Source organism: Cyanistes caeruleus, chromosome 8 (assembly GCF_971803275.1).
Source record: "Cyanistes caeruleus chromosome 8, bCyaCae1.hap1.1, whole genome shotgun sequence".
Taxonomy (NCBI): domain Eukaryota; kingdom Metazoa; phylum Chordata; class Aves; order Passeriformes; family Paridae; genus Cyanistes; species Cyanistes caeruleus.
The window spans coordinates 12,730,474-12,752,867 of NC_141708.1; the positions used below are offsets into that span (position 1 = coordinate 12,730,474).

The 22,394-nt window shown below is 41.2% G+C and overlaps 1 protein-coding gene across 14 annotated transcripts in view; it reads right to left on the minus strand.

Annotated features, from left to right (window-relative positions):
* The window catches only part of WBP1L (WW domain binding protein 1 like), a 60,186-nt gene that overhangs the window by 21,413 nt on the left and 16,379 nt on the right, over window positions 1–22,394 (minus strand). For 4 of the 14 annotated variants that reach the window (XM_086899092.1, XM_086899087.1, XM_086899090.1 and 1 more), the window contains one exon: window positions 5,243–5,351. The exons of 6 other annotated variants lie outside the window; for them this stretch is intronic. In XM_086899092.1, coding sequence (XP_086755218.1) covers window positions 5,243–5,309 — 67 coding nt within the window. In that variant the 5' untranslated portion in view covers window positions 5,310–5,351. Of the gene's footprint in view, window positions 1–776; window positions 901–2,857; window positions 3,907–5,242; window positions 5,352–22,394 lie in introns of those variants that run through there. 4 more of the 14 variants (XM_023929781.2, XM_023929786.2, XM_023929784.2 and 1 more) reach the window with 4 other exon arrangements.

A 22,394-nucleotide genomic window follows, 5' to 3' on the forward strand; every position in this document is an offset into this window, starting at 1 on the left:
CAACATTTATTGCTTCACTAATGCCAGCATCAGGAGAATTATATTTAGATCACCATGATTAATCAGCCACAGCAGACCCATCCTCACCCCCAGCAGATGCAGAACCTCCAAGGTTTTATTAACCTTTATCTGAGGAACAAATTGGTTTGTTGCATCAATTTATCCTGGAAAAATACTCCAACTATCTTTAAAGAGACACTATCCTTTCAGAGATCACAGACACCTTGATATATTTCAATAAGAGCTGGTTTAATTTTTCTTTATTGCAAGTTTCAATTTCAGATTCTGACAAGTGCACATTAGTGTTTTAAGTTCCATATGTTTACTTCCTCACCTCTTGCTAGAAGCTTCCCAGCTGCAGCCCTCAGCCCTCTCACATTAAAGATACACACTTCTAGACTTCTAGGAAATTGCAGCTTTGAGAAGGACATCTTGCATTTTGTTGGTTTAAACCACCAAACAGAAGACCACGCTGAAAACCTCAAGCAGTTAAAATTAAAACTGAAAATGGCTGGAATCCAACTTTTTTTTTTAAATTTTTTTATTTATTTATGCAGTGAACTAGGTGAATGTGTTTGAGCTTCCACCTCCAACCTTAGGAGGAAATGCTCACTTAAAACTAAAAGCAGAGATCCTCTACAGTCATGTTTCCTTGGATGGGAGCTTTATACACCCACATCACACTGATGTCAGATAGTGCTGACCTAGCTTTTTAGGCATTTAAATATCATCCCCACTGCAACAATAAAACAACCAAAATCAACCAGACACCTTACTTTTACCATGTGTTTTGCAGTCCATCCACAATGATACAATGCTGCTGGCTCCCAAAGAAGAAATGAAAGAAGATCCAGGGAAAGCAGCTGCTCAGTGCAGTCCAGGGGTGCAGAGCAAGGGGTGCTGGTCCTAGGGAGCCAAAGATCTCACTCTGATCCTTCCATCTTCATCACACAGCTCATGGGAGGGCACCCCACTCAGCACCTCTTCCCTGAGAGCTTGCAGCCCAGGATCAGCATCCCTTGTGTTGAGTGAGAACAACAAAGGGCATCCCAGACAGCCAAGTGTTTCCAGTCAGTACAGAAAGTACCAAGCAAAAATTAAGAAACAATGGAGGTGATGAGATGTTTCTGAATTCCTCCCACACTTTCAATTAAACAGCACTGGTCAGTAACAAGCCTTGGAAAAAGAATTTTCTGAATAGTATTTGCATGCAGAATACAATCACAAATACTTTGGTTTATTTTTTTAAGGCTAAAAAGTACTAAAACTAAGGAAAGTTCAAGCACCTCTTTCCCACTATATCCTTTATCAGTGGATAAAAATAGTCAAGAACTTTGCTTTTGTGTTCTTGAGGCAACACCTTTTTTTCCTGCTTCCTGTGTATGCTTCTGTTGATTCTGAAAAGTTACCAGCAGAGAAAAAAGAACCATCCATCCACTGAGACAAACAGATGTTCACTGTTCCAGCAAATGAAACCAAATTACAACTAACTTCTACATTTACACCGTATGCAACACCCCAACTGCACTGAACACATCTCTAAAACAAAATGAATTATTTAAAAACAGGAACTTCAGAGAAAAGCACACCCATGAGTCTCAAGCAATCTCAGCACTTGAGGCAGCTACATCTCACTACAGTTTGAGAGTTACCTAAAGCCATTCAGCCTTTGTGCCTGTATTTCCCCCTCTGGTTCAGTGCTGAGTTTTTAAGGCAAGTCTCTCTGCCCTGAGTGCTAACAAGTGAACTATTATTTATAGCTATTGCACCAATCACAGAAGGTCATTGTGCTAGAGGTAGTTTCTTATGTAAAACTGTTTTCGGATGGGGCGGGTGGGGGGGTGGGGAGAGAGCTGCGTTTCACCAAAACTGAACTGATAAGGAAAAAGAGACAGCACTGTTTACTCAGCAGCGCGTTAAAGTCTTTTAGCGCTGCTAAACAACTGAAAGTAGGTAGCTTAAAGTATGTTATGGTCCCATCTCGACTTCTTAATTCTAAATTAGAAACTGCAAGCAGCACTCTGATATAATTCAATATATATTTATTGTGGATTACAGATCACAGCAGTGCTGGGAAGAGTCTACAGTTAGATTCCCCCACAGACGTGCCTCCCAAACCAAAAAAAGGGTTTGCTCTCCCCAGGCTAGGAACACATAGTTGGCACCTCCTCCAGCAGAGAGCAGCTGGGCAGTTGCTACCATTTCTCATTCCACTCGATATTACCAGCTATTAAATTATCCCAAGTTTCTTGTTCAAACTCAAACTCTCTCAAAACAATTAAAAAATCACCAAGCTGTGGGTCACAGCATGCTGCCATTTTCCATTTGGTGACTTTTCTTAGAGATGAAACACACACATGTACATATAAATACTCTTCCTGGGTATTTTCTGGGTTTTTTTCTGGTTTTGTGGCTTGGTTTTTTTTAAAAAAATACATAGTTTTACATACAAAATAATGCCTGTACAAGAAAACAGTTCAAAGTTTGGCATGTTTCTAAGAAATGCAAACGCAATTCCATTTTAAGGACTGTGGAAAGCACCCTAAAACCCAAGCAAACAAAAACTGCACAGGAGCACAACACAAAGAGCCTCTCTGCTGCAAAGCCTCCAACAACAACAAGGAAGTTTCTATCCCTGCCTTACAGTTTTGCTCCTTCCTTGCTAATAAAAAGCGTCTCTCGCACAACTTGTGCTCTCCGATCACACGCCACGGGTGGGGAAGTGCTGATTGTACAGTTCCGTTTTGGGAAAGTCAGAAATCATATCCTTAGAGGTGGGGGGAATAAAAATAAAAGTAATCAGTCACATCCTCCACCTGAGCACGCAGCTCCCACCGCACTTAAGCCGGTTGGTTACCTGTCTGAGACCCAGGAGGAAAGGCATTCTGCAGGCTCATCCTCCACGCCAGCACATGGGAAGGCAGGAATTTAAAGCCCCACAGCAACCATTTCTTCATCTGCTGTGGGCAGCCCGTTCCTCCGATCCTATTTAAACCAGGGCTTTCTCAGCTGGGAATGCTAAGTAAACAGGGTCCTGGGACACTGCAGGCACTCGCTGGCTCCCCCTCCTCCTCCTCCCACTCCCTGTGACATATCTCAGACGCAGCCCAGCCAGGCTGTTTGCAAGAGGGAAATGACATCAGGTCGGGCACTTCTGAAAAGAAAAAAACCCAAAAAACAAAACAAAACCCCTCCAAACCAAAAAACTAAACCCAGAAACAACCCCCCAGCACAAAAACACACACACACAAAACCCCCAACACAAACAAAAACAACAGCCCCCTCCGAAAAAAAATAAAAAAATAAAAAAAAAAGGGCAGCCCTGAACCTTACGACTGCTGAGCTGCTGGGTGACACCAGGCAGGTCGCTGCAAACGGGACCTGTCAGGGAGCCCTGCTGGAACAGAAGTGCTAAAGTGCTCTCCTCCCTGCTAAGGGGATGCTGCAAAGGAGGGCAGCCTATTAAAAATGTTGTTATGAGCCAACAGGGTGGTGATGATTAAATCGCGCTAAGCAAAAATAGCTGGTTTGTCTGCTTCTGAGGAGAAAGCTAAGTTTGATGCTGCCTGCTGGACAGCACTGGTCCTAGAAGCCACCACCACGGTTTCCCTGAGTACCTCCAGACCCTGGGACGTCAGCAGTCTTCACAGATCCAAAGCACTTCCTCGCCACCTTCTGCTTGCCCCCACAATTCCACTTTTTCTGACTCACAGCATTGTTCAACTCTCAGCCCCTCCAGATAACAGCTGTTCCTCTAAAGTAACAGCAACAACTTCCCTGATTTCAGAAGGATCAGGATTGGACCCCTCCAGCACCAGACAGATGATGGGAAGAGTTTCAAATCCACCTCTCCCCAAGGAAAGTCTCACTAGCCCTGTCGAAAGGTTCCTCTTTCTACTTGAGCTCATTTCATGTTTTCATGCCAAGGGGCAATTAAGCCTTATAAACAAATTTATCATCCGGTGCCTAGGATGGCATGTCTTGTTTGTCCTCCCCCAAGCAAGGAGTACAGCAAGTTCCACAGTGGTGTAGAAGATGACACTGCAGAAGGTAATCTAAATTTAACTCCCTTTTCTACCTCCACTTTGAAAGTTCAGCAACCTCTTTTTTTCGGGCTTCTCTTTAATCAGCAGCTGTCCTCGTCTGTCCTGGGGGCGGGACGACACCGGGACACCACTGCCACTCCCATATGCCCCAGCAGTGGCTCCATGGATATTTGACGAAGGACAAACTCCCCTGGCTTTTGGCCTCTTTGGCTTTGGAGCCCAATACATTAAAATATATGACAAGGAAAGGAATATACTTTTTTCCATAGTGACTTCATTGAATGCCTTTTTTAGTAGTAGTTTTAATAGTAATTTCAGTACTTCAGAAAAGAGAGAAATCACATCAAATTCTTGCAAATGCTTATTTGAAAGAAGAGGAAAAAAATAGAGGAAACTTAAAATAAATTAAAGAAAATATCAGAACAGACACCCCTTGCCACCCAACAGCTAGACAGCTTTCAGCAGTGTCAGAAAAAGATACCCATTTTGCACATTCCAGAACCACTCAGTGACCACCACTGCTGTCTCCTCTCAGACCAACCCAGTGTGGTTTCCCAAATGAGAACTTCATTCTGTGTGTCCTCTCCAAAACTGGGCTGTGAGACTACACACAAGCATTACTGATTTTTACACCATCTTAAAGGCACCATCTAAAAATGCTGTTTAAGGGTAAGCACATCCCTGATTTCCCTAAGAGAAAACAAGCAACACAGCAATTTCCTGGAGGATACAAAACATCAGTGTTAACTAGCATCAGCCAGGCAATGGGATTTTCCAGCTTTTGTACTCTTGGATCAAACGAACTCTCAATCTTTGCTTTTCCAATTTATGGACAAACATCAGTGATATAAAAGAGCAGCTTTCTGTTTTAGTAATCTGTTCTGTGGCCTCACGCTGGCCTTTGAAACATCCAAGTTTGGCTGTTGCTATCCAGTCTCTGGACTAGGCAGATCCTAGGGCTGAGCCAATGCAGCAGTTTCTAAATCCCTACTGTCAGAAGGAATCTAACTTTAACCACCCGCCTCTCCCCCAGCACACACTCAAAAGGCAAAGCGTCATTCCAGATCTAAGACAAGTTGTGAAGGACTATCAAAAGCAGTAACTTGGCGGAAAAGCAAAAGCATCCTAATTTATGTGTGAATTTGGCAATCCTGGAAAGACTGACACAGAAAAGGTGGTTTGCAAGCAGGCATTACCACATTCGACTGCAGCAGGAGCAGCCACCCTCTCTTGCAGTCCCTGAGTGACAGCGGCCAGTAACATGCTCCACAATTCTGCTATAGGCGACTACGGGGAAAAAAAGCCCTGTAGAGGGACAGAAAAAAAAAAAAAGAGCTGGACAAGGTAGTTCATACCCTTATAAAAACCTGACCAACACCCTTAGAACCGTGGCAAAACACCTACATTTTTCTAATCATTGCAATTGCTTTGTATATACCAACAGGTATCCTTTTACCCCTTCCTCTTTTTTTAAGTTCCTAAGTTCTTGTCCCAGAGCTCTGCCTGGCAGCAGTGAGTTTCATAGATGGTGGTCGTGAACAAATAGTTTCTTTCATCAAGAATGAATTCAGCACCTTCTAATTTGACTTTCATATTATTAGCAGGTGGGAACAGAAGTCCTCATCCATCTTCTCATCCATTCATTACTCTGTACCTGTTAGCTATCTTCTTATAAAAGATATCAATCTTCTCTGTCCTCTTAATGTAAAATCTTTTCCCAAAGCCTTCAGCTGCTCATCGTCCATTTCCACAACCCTTCTAATTTGCTACTGCTCTCTGCTTGGGGGAAACCAGAGCTGAAATAATAATTATTTTAATGAAAGCAGGAGCAGCTCTAAGGCAGGCTCAGCATGGGTTCACTCCCTTTATACACACCTGGTTATTTAAGATCTGCAAAGGCTACACATGAGTACATCTATCCAAGATAAAATTAACAAAACAAACACAAGTTTTGTGTGTTTGTTCACACAGTTCCTCAGTAGATGACTCTCTTGAGGGCTCTGAAAAATCAATAGTAATGTCAGGACAGATTATGGGATCTACATTACTTTCAAGTAAAGTAAAGGCAGCCACCAACCATCCTTTTGTGATGTGTTAGCACAGATCCCATCACAGAAAAATGGTGAGCAGGTGTCTACTGGGAAGGAGGGAGTAGAGGCCTCTAGGAATTTCCAGTCTGTAATATTGCTCCAGAATATGCCATCTACCCCAAACATGATGTCAAGCAAAGGTTGCTGCTCAGCATCTTCACAGGCCAACACACTGTGCTTCATGACCTCAGCTATAATATGCAAGTGAAGCACATGATGGAAGTTGTTTGAGCCGTTTTAGAGTCGCTTTCTATGTGCTCCCATGTTTGATGGGAGATGCTTGCAAGCAGGTCTGGAAACCAAGCAAGGTACAGTACTCATTTTGATACATCTTGAGGACATCCAGTTATGATAACATGATTGCAACAAAAATTGATGCTGTGCACCTCAAAGCTATCAGGCTTGAAGCACGAGGCTGCTATCAGTTGCTCAACTATTACAGTCCTAGGCAGGGAGAGGTTTTGAACAGTAAATACATATGAGATGCAATATCCTCTCAAACTTTAATATCATAGTTCTGCAGCCACATACACAGGTTAACCACAAAGTTGGAATAATTTTATCTAATTATTCTTCCATCTGCCCCAGTGCACTCTGTTATTTTCATGTTGTTAGGAGAAGTGTTTCTGGAGCCATCCATTTTTGTTAGTCAGCCTGCAGCCCTGGGTGCTAGGACTGAGACTTCACATATCTGTCACACACTCAAAACACGGTATGAAAAAAGCAATCTCAATGAAGATGACTATCTTTCCCCATCCTGGAGATGGTTTGGGGAATGAAGAAAAGAGAAAGGAAAGAAAGGAAAGTAAGACAGAGAAAAGTAAAAGCAGATCTCTGTTTCTCTAGAATAAGACTATCCAGGAACACCAAGCTCTATCTGCCTTGACAGCAAATATTCTAAAGGGACTTGTTTGCTAGCAAAACTAGCATGAGACACTTGGAGATCACCAATGCTGGAACAGCAATTCAATGCTAAATCTGCCTACAAACCATTTCTGCCTGCCCACCTGTGAACTTGTAGATCCCTGAAGAGTGAAGGGCAACTTCCCCACCCTAATGATACCATTACAAGAACATGATGACTTTCCAGTGCGAGGACCAGGTGTCCCGGGTTCATGTAACATACAGCATTGGCACTGCCTACCAAGAATGCTATCAACAAATTCCAGAGGACCAAGAAGAAGAGGTCAGGCTGGTAACTTCCCAGTACCTGCAGGCCCTAGAATATCTACTCTTTTGCTCAGGGGACAAGTGGCCCAAAATAAAACTTTCACTCTGTCTAGCATTACTGCATTGTTTAGGAGTGGGGTAAAGTGGGTTCCCCAATCCACATGCATTACAACTACAAAACAAGAACACTGGAATAATTGCATTTACTGTTTTTCAGGCCAAACTGTCTTAATCTTTGTTGAAGAAAGAATAATTTCAGGAAAATATACCATACATGTTGGGTGTGTGAGCTAGAACTGCAACCAGTCTGATGGATCAATAAATTTCGAAGTGCAACAAAGCACGAGGGCTTGCAGTGGTGAGAAGCTCTTCCTCTTCCCCACAGGCCGTCACTTTTGTCAGCTCAGTGATTCAGAAGTGCAGGAAAACTTTTGCAGCTTAGTAAGTTAAGCAAATAGAGACAGTGCATTTCAGCCTCACTGCTGTTACCTGTCTTTCTGTCCAAGTAACTGGTTAACCACAGAGGATGAGACTGTGCACTTTAAAATATTCTCAGTGTTACCAAGAGCCCCAACAGCAACAGCTCATGCTTGATTCCAACTGACTCTCAATTCCAGCTGAATCCCAAACAGCAATTGTCAGCCAAGCAGACAAGTATAAATATGTGCCACATCTCCACCCAAAAGCCATGTGTAAGCCCTGAACACAAGTAGTGTGTGCCACAGAGGAAGCTACTACCCACTCCGTCATCTGCTATTTCAGTGAGAGCCTGTCCTCCTCTTCACTGCTCCTTTGTGGGTGAAGAAATGGCAACAGTAAAGCACTTCCCTTTGCACTTTCATACAGCAAGCAATCCCTCCTCTGAAGCTGCCTTCTGTACTAAGCTATCTTAAGGACACTCAGGGAAAGGGCAGGGAGCAGACAAGGGGTGGCTGTGAAGAACATATCCAAGAGGAGTTCTCTCCAACACCCATCTGACAGAGGAGATAAAAGCAACCACATCCAGGCTGTTCAGACACTTCTACCCACTCCACTGTTCAGCTGATGAGAGAGTTGTGGCAATGAAAAGTCCAGGCTCTTCTCTGAGACCAAAATAGTTTTTTCTAAGTGTAACTTGAGGTTTCCAGCCCCCAGTGACATTGTTCCCACTGCTGTTTCCCCATGGAGCAGAAAATGATAGCCACAGGTCCAGCGTGCTTTTGTTCACAGCAACAGAGTTGTGGCCAAACCAATGCAACTGTAATGCCAAAGTCTGTGCGAATCATCTACTTTTGTATAACCATCCCTCAACACCCATGCCTGCCATCCAAGCCTAGAGGTGTTAAAAAGCTTCAAAGTCCTTTGTCACTGAGGCACAGAGGGAGTAAAGGGTTGAAAGTGGCCTACTGAGAAGTGACACTAAGTGTTTCAAAAGAGATAGGGCTGATTCTGTCTCTTAAGCATTCCCAGGTTTTTGGGCACCTGAGATGCCCAAATGAAGATGTCAGGCTTTACTTTTAGTGTGGAGTGGGTAATGAAGTCATGGTAAAGCCTACTCAGCTTTCTCTAAGCCTGCTGGGAGGGGGAGAAGGAGGAGGGAGTGGGGAGTTCAGCTGTTAAATATTTGACGAGACTGTCTCAGGAGGGCAAGTGTATCCGGGGTGGTACAGGGACACCAGCTTGGCTCCTTGCTTTTTGGCACTACAGCTCTTATCTTCCTGATACCCATGTATGCAAACAGGACTTTAGTAATGGCTCAAGCAGAGACGATCTGCTCCAGACAGGGAAGAAGGCAGAGTCTGCAGACAGTAACAGGATCCCTTAAGCACAGAATCAAGACGATAAGTGTCTGTTCTAGTTTTAGAGTCTTGCACCATGTGGGTACCAAAAATACAGCCTGTGTGTGCCCTTTGGTCACATCATCACAGACATGCATTGTCCCAAAGATGCTTACCAGCACAACCTTGATGGAGATCTTGGATGCCCTACTCTTACAAGTGCTATTTGATTTCTCTACAAATGACAGCAACTCACTATTTTTAGTGCTCATCTCATGTCTGCTTGGCGTTTCCCTTGGGCCTTACTTACCCTTGTTTCACAGCTTTGGTGCCAGCTCCCACAAAGCATTTTTTTTGATGCCAGAGGGGATCATGCCAAGTCTGTCTGTGTTGATGCCAAAATGGCAGCTGGCTTTACTGTTGAGACAGGATTTGCCAAAACTAACAACACTAGTGCTGGGGTTACTAGAATTGACTTCAAGGTTTTCATCTTCCTTACTCTTCTATTGCCTCTAGATTCTAGGGGATAACACTGCTCTAAATACCTTCTGGGGTCCTAGAAGATGGATTTTTTTCATCATAGGCTAAGTCAATAGGCAATTATACAGCAGACAGTCTTAACTTAGAGATCCTCACAAAGAAGGTGAGATACTTTTAAAAAGAAAAGAAAAGATACTTTTATACATGAAGCAATTATCTGAGAAGCAGTGCTGCTGCTGCTGGGCCCAACTACAGAGGCTGCAGATAAGGCAGGGCATGAACTCTTAAAGCCTGCAAATGTGTTTATAAAGAACCCACCACAAAAACAGAAAATCTGTTGAAGATAAGGGTGGCTACGTGATATTTTATTACCAAGATATACCTACAACACAAGTCTGGAGTGCACAAGAAGGTCAGGGATCAGCCAAATTGCATTAGACTACCATAAGCAAGAAGATGAAATCCAAGCAAGTTAATTGCCCTTTGCCCCTTTTGCACTCTCACAAAGTGCCATTGTGTGAAAAGTCAGTATTCAGATAAAATCTAGTCTCACACATGATGCACAGGCATGTTGGTTATGGGAAACACCCACAGAGATATGAACAGATAGCAGACACGATAGGCAATCACACACGCTGATGCCTGTGATTTGAAGTGATGGTATCCCTGCAAATTGCAAAGTCATTTGATGTTAACCTCTGCTGCTTTTCTTATAAATCTAAAACCCACACCTTGCTCAGAAACAGTGGTGTCAAATGGGCACCTGATTGCCCAAAGACTCTCAGCTCTTGCTTCAGGAACAGTGCATTGGTTAACCTGACAAGAGGTAAACAAGTGACTAAAAAGGCTTTGTCATCAGGTAAGACTTTGCTGGGAGGATCTGTTACACATATAGTCTGGTCAGATCTCTCTTAAGTTTGTTGGCCTTTCCTGAGCACAGGTTTACATCCTGAAGAAGTATAGAAAAGTTCTCAAATCCCAGCAGTCTTGTTTTCTGTGGCTTGTTTTACAAGAAACAGTTTCTTTCATTAAGTTCTGAGAATTTTGTTTCTCCAGCAGAACACTGCTTCTACCTGGCTTGAACCCTTCTTTGAAGGAACACTTTTTCTGAGAAATCCTTCAGAAAAAAGAAGAAATACATCAGCAGCCACCTCTTTCTGAGCACACTGCTGGATATTATGGTTTAGAAGTGTTACACTGCAGAGCAATATCACATAGGCTGAGGTAAATGTCCTTAAATTGCTTTCTACATATGTACACACTCAGGAACTTTCCTATTATCCCTGGACTTTTCATTCCAGGCCCTGCCATGCTACCTACATCTCCACTGATAAACGGATTCTGATTTGCAGTACTCAAACTACAAACAATTGGTTTAACTGAATCTTCTTCCTCTTAGAAAATACATGTGTATCACTACATGGTATTCTCAAAATTAAGTCTCTCAATTAACCTAATGTGCTGTGCAGTAGCTGAGTTTTACAGCATTTCTGCTACCTAGCAGAAATACAAACTCATCCATAAGGCTTCAAGTAGGCTGAGGCTCGGAGTTTGTGGCACAAGCGTGAGGAAAGCCCCTCCACATGGCGTGGTGGTCTGACTAGCAGAAAGACAGAAAGACTTCTCTTCCAAAATGAAGGGCACTGAAAATCACGTATTTCTTCATATTCATTCTTCAAAATGAAGAATGAAAGGAAATCACAAGTTTAACGATTAAGAAAGCTCAATACCACAAGCAATTAAAAGATCGCAACAAAACAGTATTAAAGACATCACTTTTAAATCTCTAGACAAAACTCAGTGAGAGTTATTCACTCTCAAACTCCACTGTTAAAAACCTCCTTAAAAATGCAACTTTATGGAAAACCTGGTTTTAAACAAAAGATTGTCTTTTCTAACTTGAACTACTGCACTGCTTATGATCTCCCCAGGTACTTTGAAGAAAAAAATGAGTAAACAAAAGTAAGGAATAAATCAGCATTGTGCATGGTTAAGGGCAGATTCAAGATGAGTTCATCTGTATCTGTGAAAGGGAATAAAACACAAAATACCTTACAGCCTAATTGCTCTCCTGTTTTGACTGACATCTTTACCAGGAAAACAAGAAAAGCTCCCCAAAAGGCCACACACTTTGCTGCTCTGCCAACCAGAGAGCAGATGTTTTGAGGGGGCCCTCAGAAAGCATGATGTACGTGAAACAGAGCTGATGGATGTAGTTTCTAGGTGCAGATGAAGCTGGTTCAAACCAAGCATACAGGACAAAAATTCAGTGCCTCCCATCACCAGCTTCACCATCCTGCTTCATTTTCCCTCTCGGTGGCTATTTTCCTTAACCACAGAATGCCGATAGTGCCTGAGGTACTACAACCATTGGAGTCAGAATACAATTAATTGCTATTCTTTCTATGCCTAGCAGAACTGCCATTGGCTACCCAAGTATTTCCTGTCAGGCTCAGCTCGTCTAGAGGCCGCCTGGGGAAGCCCGAAGTTATGTAAGGAACAGGCGCCTGGGAGGAAGCGATGTCCCGGTGTCCTGTTTCAGCACCGGCCCTGGCATTACGCAGTTTGCACTTTGCTTAAGCATTAAAGGCACTGGTGGCACCTGGAATCACAGCCAGTTTCTCAATTTCAGTGACAAACCTGCCTGCCAGGCAGCTTTGCCCTTTCAAGGGCAGATACCTCCAACACCCTGTGGTCTCACTCCCCTTCCTTCCTTCCTGGTATCTGCAGGATTTTCCCCTTGGGTGTACGCAAAATATGTGCATAAGCTTATTTCAGAGAGTTCAGTAATTAAAATCTTAATTCAGTTTTATTTTGTGAAGAAACATTAAGAACCATAGCCTGCCTTTATGGGCATTATCTTATCCAAACTGCTATATTTTCCATTAATGCTTGTTATTCCACTGGCAGATAAAGTGAACACTCCTCTGGCTGAGCAGAGCACAAGGAAGACCAGATGACCCATACAGTTTTACCTCTTTCATACAGTTCTTCGCAGTAAGTGTGTGGGCTGCAGGAAAAGAGAGAAGACCAAGCACTTGCTTCCTCCTTGCTCAAGCCTGGCTCCCAGACATGCATGTACTCTAAATCACAAAACCAGTGACCTTTTACTCCTGCAACCATTGCTTCTGTTGGAATTCTCCCATAGCATAAACCTAATAGTCTGTATGCAATATTATAAAAAAATCAAAACGGATCAAAACCTGATTGACATCCTACCTTTTTAAAGGAAAGTAGTTGGTGCTAATTAGAGTGACTACAGTAAAAGAGTAAATTAAAAAAAAAAAAAACCAACCATAAAAAACCAAAAATAAACTCCAGAACCTCAAACTAGCAAGACCTTTTCTTCTTCAAAAAGGTAAACAATATACATCACCTTCAGCACTCAGAAAGCTCAGAGCCCCGCGGGTGACTGTTGAATGAAGAAACTGTAAGACAAGGAAATATTTTCAGTTTTTAGAAATACTCACTTCTGACACATCACAGGATCCTACAGTAGTATTTTTCCCCCAAAGGGGGTAGTCTGGGGAGTAGAAATTCTGAACATCTCCTTTGGGACACCAGGACACCAACCCTGATGTCCTGGAAACAAGTGAGAAAACTAACTACTAACTTAATTTCAGAGACCCAGCCTGTACCTTATAAATTCATTAGACCATTGAAAAGACTTTTCCAGGTAAAAATACATAAAAAACTTCGGGACAGATGGCAACATTTGTGAGCAGGATTTAGTTACGGATTTAGTTACAGACTGACCATCAGACTCATCCTCCTTTTAGCACTTGTTTCTTAGCACAGGCTTCAAAAGTCAGGGCAGTTTGAAAACCAAAGAGGCGAACTCAGAAGCACCAGGCTATCAAACCACTCTGGGAATGATTTGCTGCACCCAAAGCATCAACATTTCTCTAACCTATTCTTGAGGCAACTGCAATCACTAGTGTAACCGCTGCCTCAACAGGGCAAGTACTCCTGTGCTTGATGCCCTTTAAACATAAGGATGCTCTTTTCCATTAACATTAAATCAAGCCTTAGTGCAAGATAAGGTACTAATATTTTCTTCTCCACTAAAAACAAGATGACTGATAGTAGTGATCTTCTTAACTTTGCTCACCTGGAAAATTGTTCCATTCCTCTATAAGCTGCTTCCAGAAGACAAAAGAAGTCTTTATTTCCTAGACTACAAGGATTAAATCATTGTTTTACTGCTTTTTCCAGTCTGAAACTTAAATCCATCTTAAAATGTGGAATCCAAAATGGTGCATATGACCTACTAACATGGAGTATTACAAAATACCTGTATAGGACAATTCTACTCTGAAAGATTTGGTGAGTTTTTTACTGAAAGAACTGCATTCAATTTCCGATCCAAAATCCCAGACTATTTCACTTTTTCCATTGCTAACTACTCTGAATTTTTACTTGAGGAAAGTGAAATAGGCTTCAGGCTATTTCTTCAAGCTATTCTCCTGTTTAAAAAACACATACAACCTTCCATCTGCATCTCAAGTGTTTTCTCTTTGTCTCCCAAACTGTTAGCACACAGGCAGAACAAATCCCTCCAGGATCCCAGTCACCACCACAGACACTCCTTCGCAAGTATTCATCACTAAATGGACCCTCCTGAACACAGATCCTCACTCAGTATCCCCTAACCAATGTGCTGCCTCACTCAGGCTGGGCTGTAAAACATCAAATGAATTAACCAAATTAAATTCATCAGACCCCTCCCATGAGGTTGTTCCTGATAAATCCACATTTTCTGTTGCCTTAGAGATGCTTATAAAACCTTCAGGGATTTTTTCTAGTACTTCAATAGAGACTGAAGCACTTCACCATTTTCTAACTTTTTCTTTTTTTATTTTTTCCTTTAATCTAACCCTTTACACATTTAGTATTTATTTTAATATGTATAGATTTACAGACAGGAGTTTGTGCTCCTCCTGTTTGGGGCTTTTTTTCCCCAAGAACCAAAAGAGCTGCAAACCCTTTCAGTCAATATCAGTTACTGAGTTATAGTTTATTCACTTCACTCATAAAATTTTAGATAATACCTTTTTTTTTTTGTATCTAACACTGTCTTGCAAAACCTTTTCCTAAGCCTTTGTGTGTTCCTTTCTAGCTGCAATACAATTTTTACACCAAAGATAAATTATATAATCACTAAAATCTTTACTGTTCATTCAGTTTTAGATGGATGAATTTAGTAGATGGTTTTAACATCAGCTCTTTTAAGATGAGAATAAATTTCAGAATCCTTTTCAAATGCAGGTCTGTGTGAGAAAGAAAAATATTAAGTTATTCTACCACATGTACCCCATTTGTGGAAAGAATTCAGCGTAAACTGATAGCATGGTTTTATCTTTTAAGAGTGTCAACATACAGTGGGCTATCTACTGCAGTCTGAGCTCACATTGACTTGAAGTCACCAAGAGGAAAAACAAGTGGCCATCAAAAATGTCCCAAAATTCTTGAGAAATTCAAAGCAAAGCCAAATCAAAAAGCTAAAGCCATCTTTTGTCAATGTAAAAACCTATTAGTGGAAATGGAACTTTTATCTGCCAAAGCAAGCCATCAGAACCAGTGGCATTCAGTGCATCCCCCATGCACCAAAAGAGACCTTCAGAAATGCTTGAAGGATTTAGGTTGGGAACTAGATCCGTAACAGAGACAAATCAAGCAGCTTTGCCATCAGACAAAGCACACAGGACAAGGATTAATTCTCATACATGCAATTAGTGTATTCTTGAACTGTTCTGTTACAGAAAAGTCTCTGAGCTGTTTTATGCTCCACAGTCCTGTAGCTCTGCACAGCTGAGCCTCTCTACTTCCCTATTCAAGGCAGGCTGAAGGAAATGCAACCCTGCTGCTTCCTCATTAGCATGAAGTGATGTTATCAAATTGTCTGCAGACAGCTTCTGAAGTACCCCTGAGGAACAGCCAGGCCTCCAAAAACACAACACACACATGGAAAATACTTCTTCCAACACTTCCCAAGAAGAGGAAGATGCACCAGTAGCTCCTACAGCCCATGAACTGCAGCTAGCTTGTGGGCGTCTGCCGCTTACAGCGGCTCTCACCAGATTCTTGTTTAAGTCCTCTACACTTCAATCTCATTTAGATGACCTGGAAGAAATTTCAATGCACACAGATGCCAAGGACATCCCTTGTGAGTTGCATCCTCAGGTATGAGAAATGCCACTTAAGTCAGGGGTTTGACTGAGAGCCCAGATCTTGCTGTAATGTGATAGCTCTGCCAGAGCCATCCTGCCAGGTCTATAAATCCCAATATTTCGCAAAGTAACAGTGGAATCTGAAATAAGACTAGTTTCTGAAGGACAAGTTGGTGGTCTGGAACTTTTGTTTTATTTGAGAGGGTTGCCCATGGTCAGCTGACCACACAGGCAAGGAGCACAGGCTGCTGCTGTACCACTGAAGATGCCAAGCATTCAGTATTGCCAGAATACTGAATGCTAATACTGAATACGATAACACAGAGCAAAAGAGAAGACCGTTCTCCCAAGTTCAACAGTCCCCCCACAGACCTGGCTTTACCTGGATTGTGTCTAGGAACAACCATTTTTCACACAAGATTTATTCTTGGCCAAAAAAAAATCTCAAAAAAACGTGGTGGGTCAGATCTGTCAGAGATACTCTGGCATCTTAAAGAAAGATCAAGAACTCACCCCCAACACTTCTAAGCCTTACTAAGAATGAACAGAAATGAAAGAAAGCCTCTATCTATTCAATAGCACAAATTCAGACATTCTGTCTGAATTTTACCATGTTTTCTTCCCATCATAGCCTGAGGCTCAAAAACATTCTTGAACATGAAGGTTCATATAAATCTACCATATGAGAGTCGGAAAGATTTTCAAATGTCATTTACAACTCAGCCAGGCAGCACAAACATGAAAGGGTGCTACCCAGTAGATTCCCCCCATATATAAACACTCAGAGCAGCATCAAAATTTTTTCTGCAATAATGTCTTCACAAGACAGTTGATCTTTAGGGATCTAGGAAGTTGTGGATAAACCTCAAGACTGAGAATGTTTTCAGTGCATATTCTCATTTCTCCCCAGGGAATCTTGATCTTCAGAGGAATATTAACATGAAGCATGCAAAACATTTCATGGACTGTTTATAACCTAATGACTCCAAGTGTAACTTTAGATGTCATTCTGCAAAGACTTAGTCATGTTCAGCTATCTAAGCAGAGGGAGAATGCTAAAGTCTCTTGGGCAGATCACTTTTATCGCTCCTTTAGCTCTGTTCAAGCAGTTTCACATAATACAGTTACCTTATACTGGTATCAGCAAAACACTGCCCAGAATCAAGCTGATGTAAAACTCATGGCTGCATTATTAACTAGTAAAATTCTTCCAAGGACTTGTGTTTGGAAATGTCTGTTAACATATACAGCCAAATCTGAAAATGCAAAGGATTCTTACTTAAATATTACTTAATGGTAATCTTAAAACTAGTGTTCTTCTGAAAAAGAGATTTTCAAATAAATACTCTAATCCTTCAATAAAAGACAAACATGAAAAGCATATGGTTCTCACTGGGTAAGCTTACTGCAATCAAGTTACCTTCCTGGAAACTGAGTATGTATTTGCTAAATGAAAAAAAAGCATCTCTTATGGCTTCACAATAATAATTCAAAAAGCCAGATGCTGCAGGAGTTACAGTTTTCTTCACAATGTTACTTTACCTGTACATCTTGAAGGCTAAAAACAAGTATTTAAGGAGAAAAGAGTGACATAATCTGTGTAGTTAATATTTGTGTCAAAAATACTCATGAAGAATCTAGCTGCTGGCTTTCCAGAAGCTACTGTCTGGTCTCTCCTGGTTTTCAAATAAGAAGAGGCCTTTGCAGAATTATAAATAAACCACTGAAATCTCCATGTGACTTTCCCATATGTAGCTTTTCAAAAGCCAAGTGATTTCCCTTATCGCATCCCCACTGTTTGCATACTGAGACAATATTTGCCAAGTTTGAAGTAGAGAATTTTTAAGCCAAATTTGTAAAACCAAGAAGATAATGATTTTGTTAATATCCTTTGATCAGAGAGAAACTTCATAAGGAGAGTTAAAGAGTGAAGAAGAGCAAGACAAAAAAAAATTTTACGTTTTGCCATCAATTTACCAGGAATGTCACTGTTTCAGTATAGAATATGAGAATGGGAATCAGCTTCTGAGTTTTTGAGAAGCCTACATGTAGCCTTCCCACTTCTGCACATGTTCTGAGACATAAGACGCTTCACTTGTTGAACAAACAAACAGATCTAACCTGAAAGGTGAAGGAGTTAAGAGAACATCTCAGTTTTATTCCTCTACAGCTACTGGCACAAGGTAGCTGCTTTCTGCCAGAAGGAAGCATTTTCCTGCCTGTTATGTTCCTAGTTGCCTTCATTCCCACCACAATATCCAAATATCTGAAAGACCAACATCCAAATGGCTCTCCATGCTATGCATCACATCCAAAAAGCTTGTGGAGGTGATGTAAAACCAGGCTTCCAGTTTTCTGAAGGGTGGGACCCATGACCACACCTACAAGGAACAACACAGCAGCTAATTCTGAGCCAAAAGGAGATGGCAGGCAAGGCTGAAGCACATGTACCAGGACAACAGAAAGGACTGCCAGCCAGAGGAAAAAGTGGACAATAAATACAGAGCTGGTCATCACTCAAACAAGTAGGGCAGCCCAACAAGGAACGCAGGAAAGTCACCTGCCACAGAACATTAAGATACCATGTTAGACCGAATGCCCCAAATTCAGCATTATGCCCCAAATTAGCAGAAGTCTGAGACTTATTCTTCCCAGGACACCAAAGTATCTTTTTTCCAGTCTAAGCTGCAGCACAACATTCATTCTCACTGACCTCACTTTTCCCCTTGGATGAGGAACACACTTGAGGTACTATCTTGATCAATGCAATCACAAAAGGTTGTTCATTACATGCAACAGTTCAGTAAACCACATCTGGCAGCATGACAAACATCTGCACGGGGACACCTTGAAAGTCTCATGTTCGATTTGACCTACAGCAAATCCCACTAATATCTAAACACTCTTCTGTCACCAGGAATGCAAGAGCTGTGGCTGTGGGCTGGTGACAACCTGCAGCTTCATTCCACATGGCCCCCAGTATGTGTCACAAAAACCTGGCACCAAGACTTACACAAAGAAACTGCACACACAAAGGGGACAGAAAAGCCTGCTCCACACTCATGAAAGGTGTTCTCTGGTCCTACTTAGAGCCTGAAAAGTGAGGAGACAGAGGTTCTGTCTTTATTCCCTGCAGTCTTGCTCAGCTGAACTCAATGCCTACACTCCTACCCGTTGAGAAATATGTTCTTCTGCAATCTATTTAATCTATTTTCAAAAAGATAGATAATTTTTTTTTTTTACATTAGCCAGCTTTCTTGTGCAAGACAAATTATGGCCTCTATACAAAACATAACTGGGGTTCCAAATAACTAGTCATGCATTCTCAAACTGTACTGGGCTTCATGTCTGGCAAAGTCACTGTTTTCTATTTCTTCCTTTTCTACTAGCAGAATAAGAACAGAATTTACTATATAAGAAACAGAGTAAGTCATGAATGTTTAGAGAGAACACCTATTACTTTACATTACACAAAATATTTGACGTTTCATTTTTCATTTGGTATTTTTCATATTAGTTCAGTGTATTAATATTTATATACGTACTGAAAACAACCAGAACTCTTAAAGGTTCACAGGTTTCAGAAGAGGACATTCTTTGGTTTAGTTATTTGCACATAACAAGGGAAAACAAATACAAAATCATACTGTTTATGAAAACTAGTAATTGTTGGTGATGACCATATTTTTAGGGTCAATCTTTGGAGAACTGTCAGTAAAAAGAAGCATTTTCCTTTTATTTACCCATGTCCTATACCAAATACCTGTATTAATAATAAATTTAAAAACCAAGACAACTCTATTTTCTTTTATTCTTCCACAGTATCAAGGAGACTGAAATCCTAACTCACTCTAGTAATTTTCGGTAAAGGAGGATTTCATTGTTAACTATAGTAAGTAAACACCAGATTTAAATTTTCCCTTGCAACTTGCCAATATTCTCATGACTCAGCTTAAAAAAAAAAAAAGTTTTCTTTCCACTTCAGTAACTTTCCTCTTTTGGTCTCCAGCAACAAGATGGATGATAATTTAGAAAGTTTCCTAGCCATACATCATTTTTGGCTGGTATCAGTTACTAGCCAAAAAGTAATCAGAGATTTAAAATACTGGCAGAAATAGTTTAGTGGTTGCTATTCCTTTGCTAACGCAGAACTTCAATACTGCCTTTATAAAATCAGCATCAAAAGAGATGCAGAATTATGTACTCAATGCTTCTGATGTGCTTGATTGTAACTGAATATTCTAAGCAGGAAGTCATAAATACGTTGCAAACAGGCTCTGAGATAACCAGCAATATGGTGGCAATAAGTGGCATCAGGATTGAAAATGAATGGTCTTATAATTTCTCCCAAAAAGTGCCAAGAACTCAGACCTTCACATGACTGAAGACTCTTTACAGAGTAACCACGCATGAAAACATATATTCCAGACTCACAGGACTGGATCTCTTCTAACAAAGTGCCACAGAGATGACTCAAGTTCTATGGGCAATTTTTTTTGCCCATCCATGCCATTAAATATCTAATTTTTCTGTCTCCACACCTCACAACCCACTTTTCATACCTCAAAATACTGACAAAGGTTACCAGTGATCTCCCATAGCATGAGATTCATGGGAAGCTATGCAACAGCCTTTGGGGTGGGGAAGCCAGCTCAAATCCTAATTTCTCCTCAGGAGCACAAAGAAAAGAACACTTGTACCGGCTTTCACATCTCTCTTCTTCACATCTTGACGTCTCTGCTAACAGATTCTAACAACCAGGACACCAGAATTCACACTTCAGCATCTTCAACTTCTTTCCTGAAGGACTCCAGCTATTGATTCCTGATAACGTTGCCAAGCTGGTCCCTAAAACAAGCCAGAGAGCGCTCAGGAAACATTCAGGAAAAGGTTGGAAGAAAGGTGGTTGCAGGCAGATCCCAGCACGCAAGACGTCAGCCCCTGACGGAAGGGATTAGTATGGCTTTCCATATCCCAACACATCTCAAGGAGACTGCAAGGATTTTCCAGCTTCAGAATAACAACTTGACTATGAGGAACCGTGAAGCTGCAAAGGCCTGTGTGGGTGAACAGAACCCTTGAAGCTCTCTGCAGCCTGGGAAAGGTACAGTCCAATGTGTCATCATAAGTACCAGATGTTACTCTACACTCAAGTCCACACTTCTTGACCAGAAACCTGAATTTAGAGGTCAGATTTAGCAGTGCAGTTTTGTAGAAGGATTCTGACATGAATGCTAGAAGCAACAAACTAGAAAGAAAGAAAGAAAGAAAAAGCCAACCAACCATCATTCTTTAGAAGAGCAGCTGCCTGGAAGAATTTCAGAAATACTTTGTCCAAAAGTGTTCCAGTTGCAATTTAAAATACTCTCCCCACTGCATTTTCAATTTCAAAATCTCTTTGCCTTCAAAGATTGTATCCTCCTATATTTTTCCAAAAGCTCTTGGAATTTAAAAGTCATAGAAAAGCATACCAGAAGTACCAGACTTGACTAAATGCACCCATTTCTCTGAAACTTTTATTCCTTTTAAAGCTCCATGTGTGCTGACAAGCATATACACAAGTCAAACAGGATTTTCTGCTATAGAAAGAACTGCTTCTAGTGTTTATTTTCCACTTGAACCATAATTTTGAATAGCAGATGCTCCAGTTTTAGTTTAAGCAAGTAAACATAAATCCTGATGAAAGGCATTAGGGGTACAAAAATGCCCATTACCACTTTGGAGTAGATTTGAACTGGTGACCTAATGATGTGACACTCAGTAGTTCTTTAACTGTGATCACAGAGATCTGCATCAGCAAATACTTTAATCCCAGGAGATGATACTTCCTTGGGAAAAAATGAAATCTTCAGAAGAGTCTACTTTTGTGCAATTTCAACAATCAAGAAAATACAAATAACAGTCACTTGATTCCTATGGGTTTCTAGAAGATCCTGGTATTACAAGTACACAACACATGAATTTGTACCAAAAGCCAGCACTTGCAAAGCTCCACATTCACTACTAGACAGGGGTAAATACAGCAAGTTCCAATACTCACTGTCATGGCTTTAGAAATTTACTAAAAATGAAGACACATTTTGTATGAAAATGCACTAAAAGATCCACTTAGAGTCAACTTACTAGAAACTAAGGTTTTCGCATTCTGTTCAACTGCATCATGTACATCTGCAGAGCCTGGCATCATAACATCTACCCTACCAGAACTATCCAGGCTCTTTGCAATCCAGGAGCCTTGCAGCAATATCCAGTGCTATGGCAGCGCAGGTAAGTGCAGGTCCCAATGAGGCAAGCACATGCTTCTCACCTGGTTTCAAAGAGGCATCAGCTGAAGGTAGCTATCAGCTTCCTCTTGAAAAATATCATTCTCTGATATTTTATTTGGTTGTAAAAATTTCACAATGGTACATGTGCCAGCAAGGCAAATAGAGCCAAAAGCATAATTAACAATTACCAGCAGAGGGTAGATGCTGTTTAACATTTTTCAAGAAGTACTGCATATGTGTAGGTGTTCCATTTCACTGGAGACTCTCCAAAGCCATTTCCTAATCAATAGCAATATCTTTAATCTCCCTGATGAAAAATAATACTCCCACGAACAGCCATCAGCCCCTCTCCCTATCACTTATGCAAACTCAGCCACAAGTGTGACCAATCCTACAAAATGGCTCTTGAGAAGAA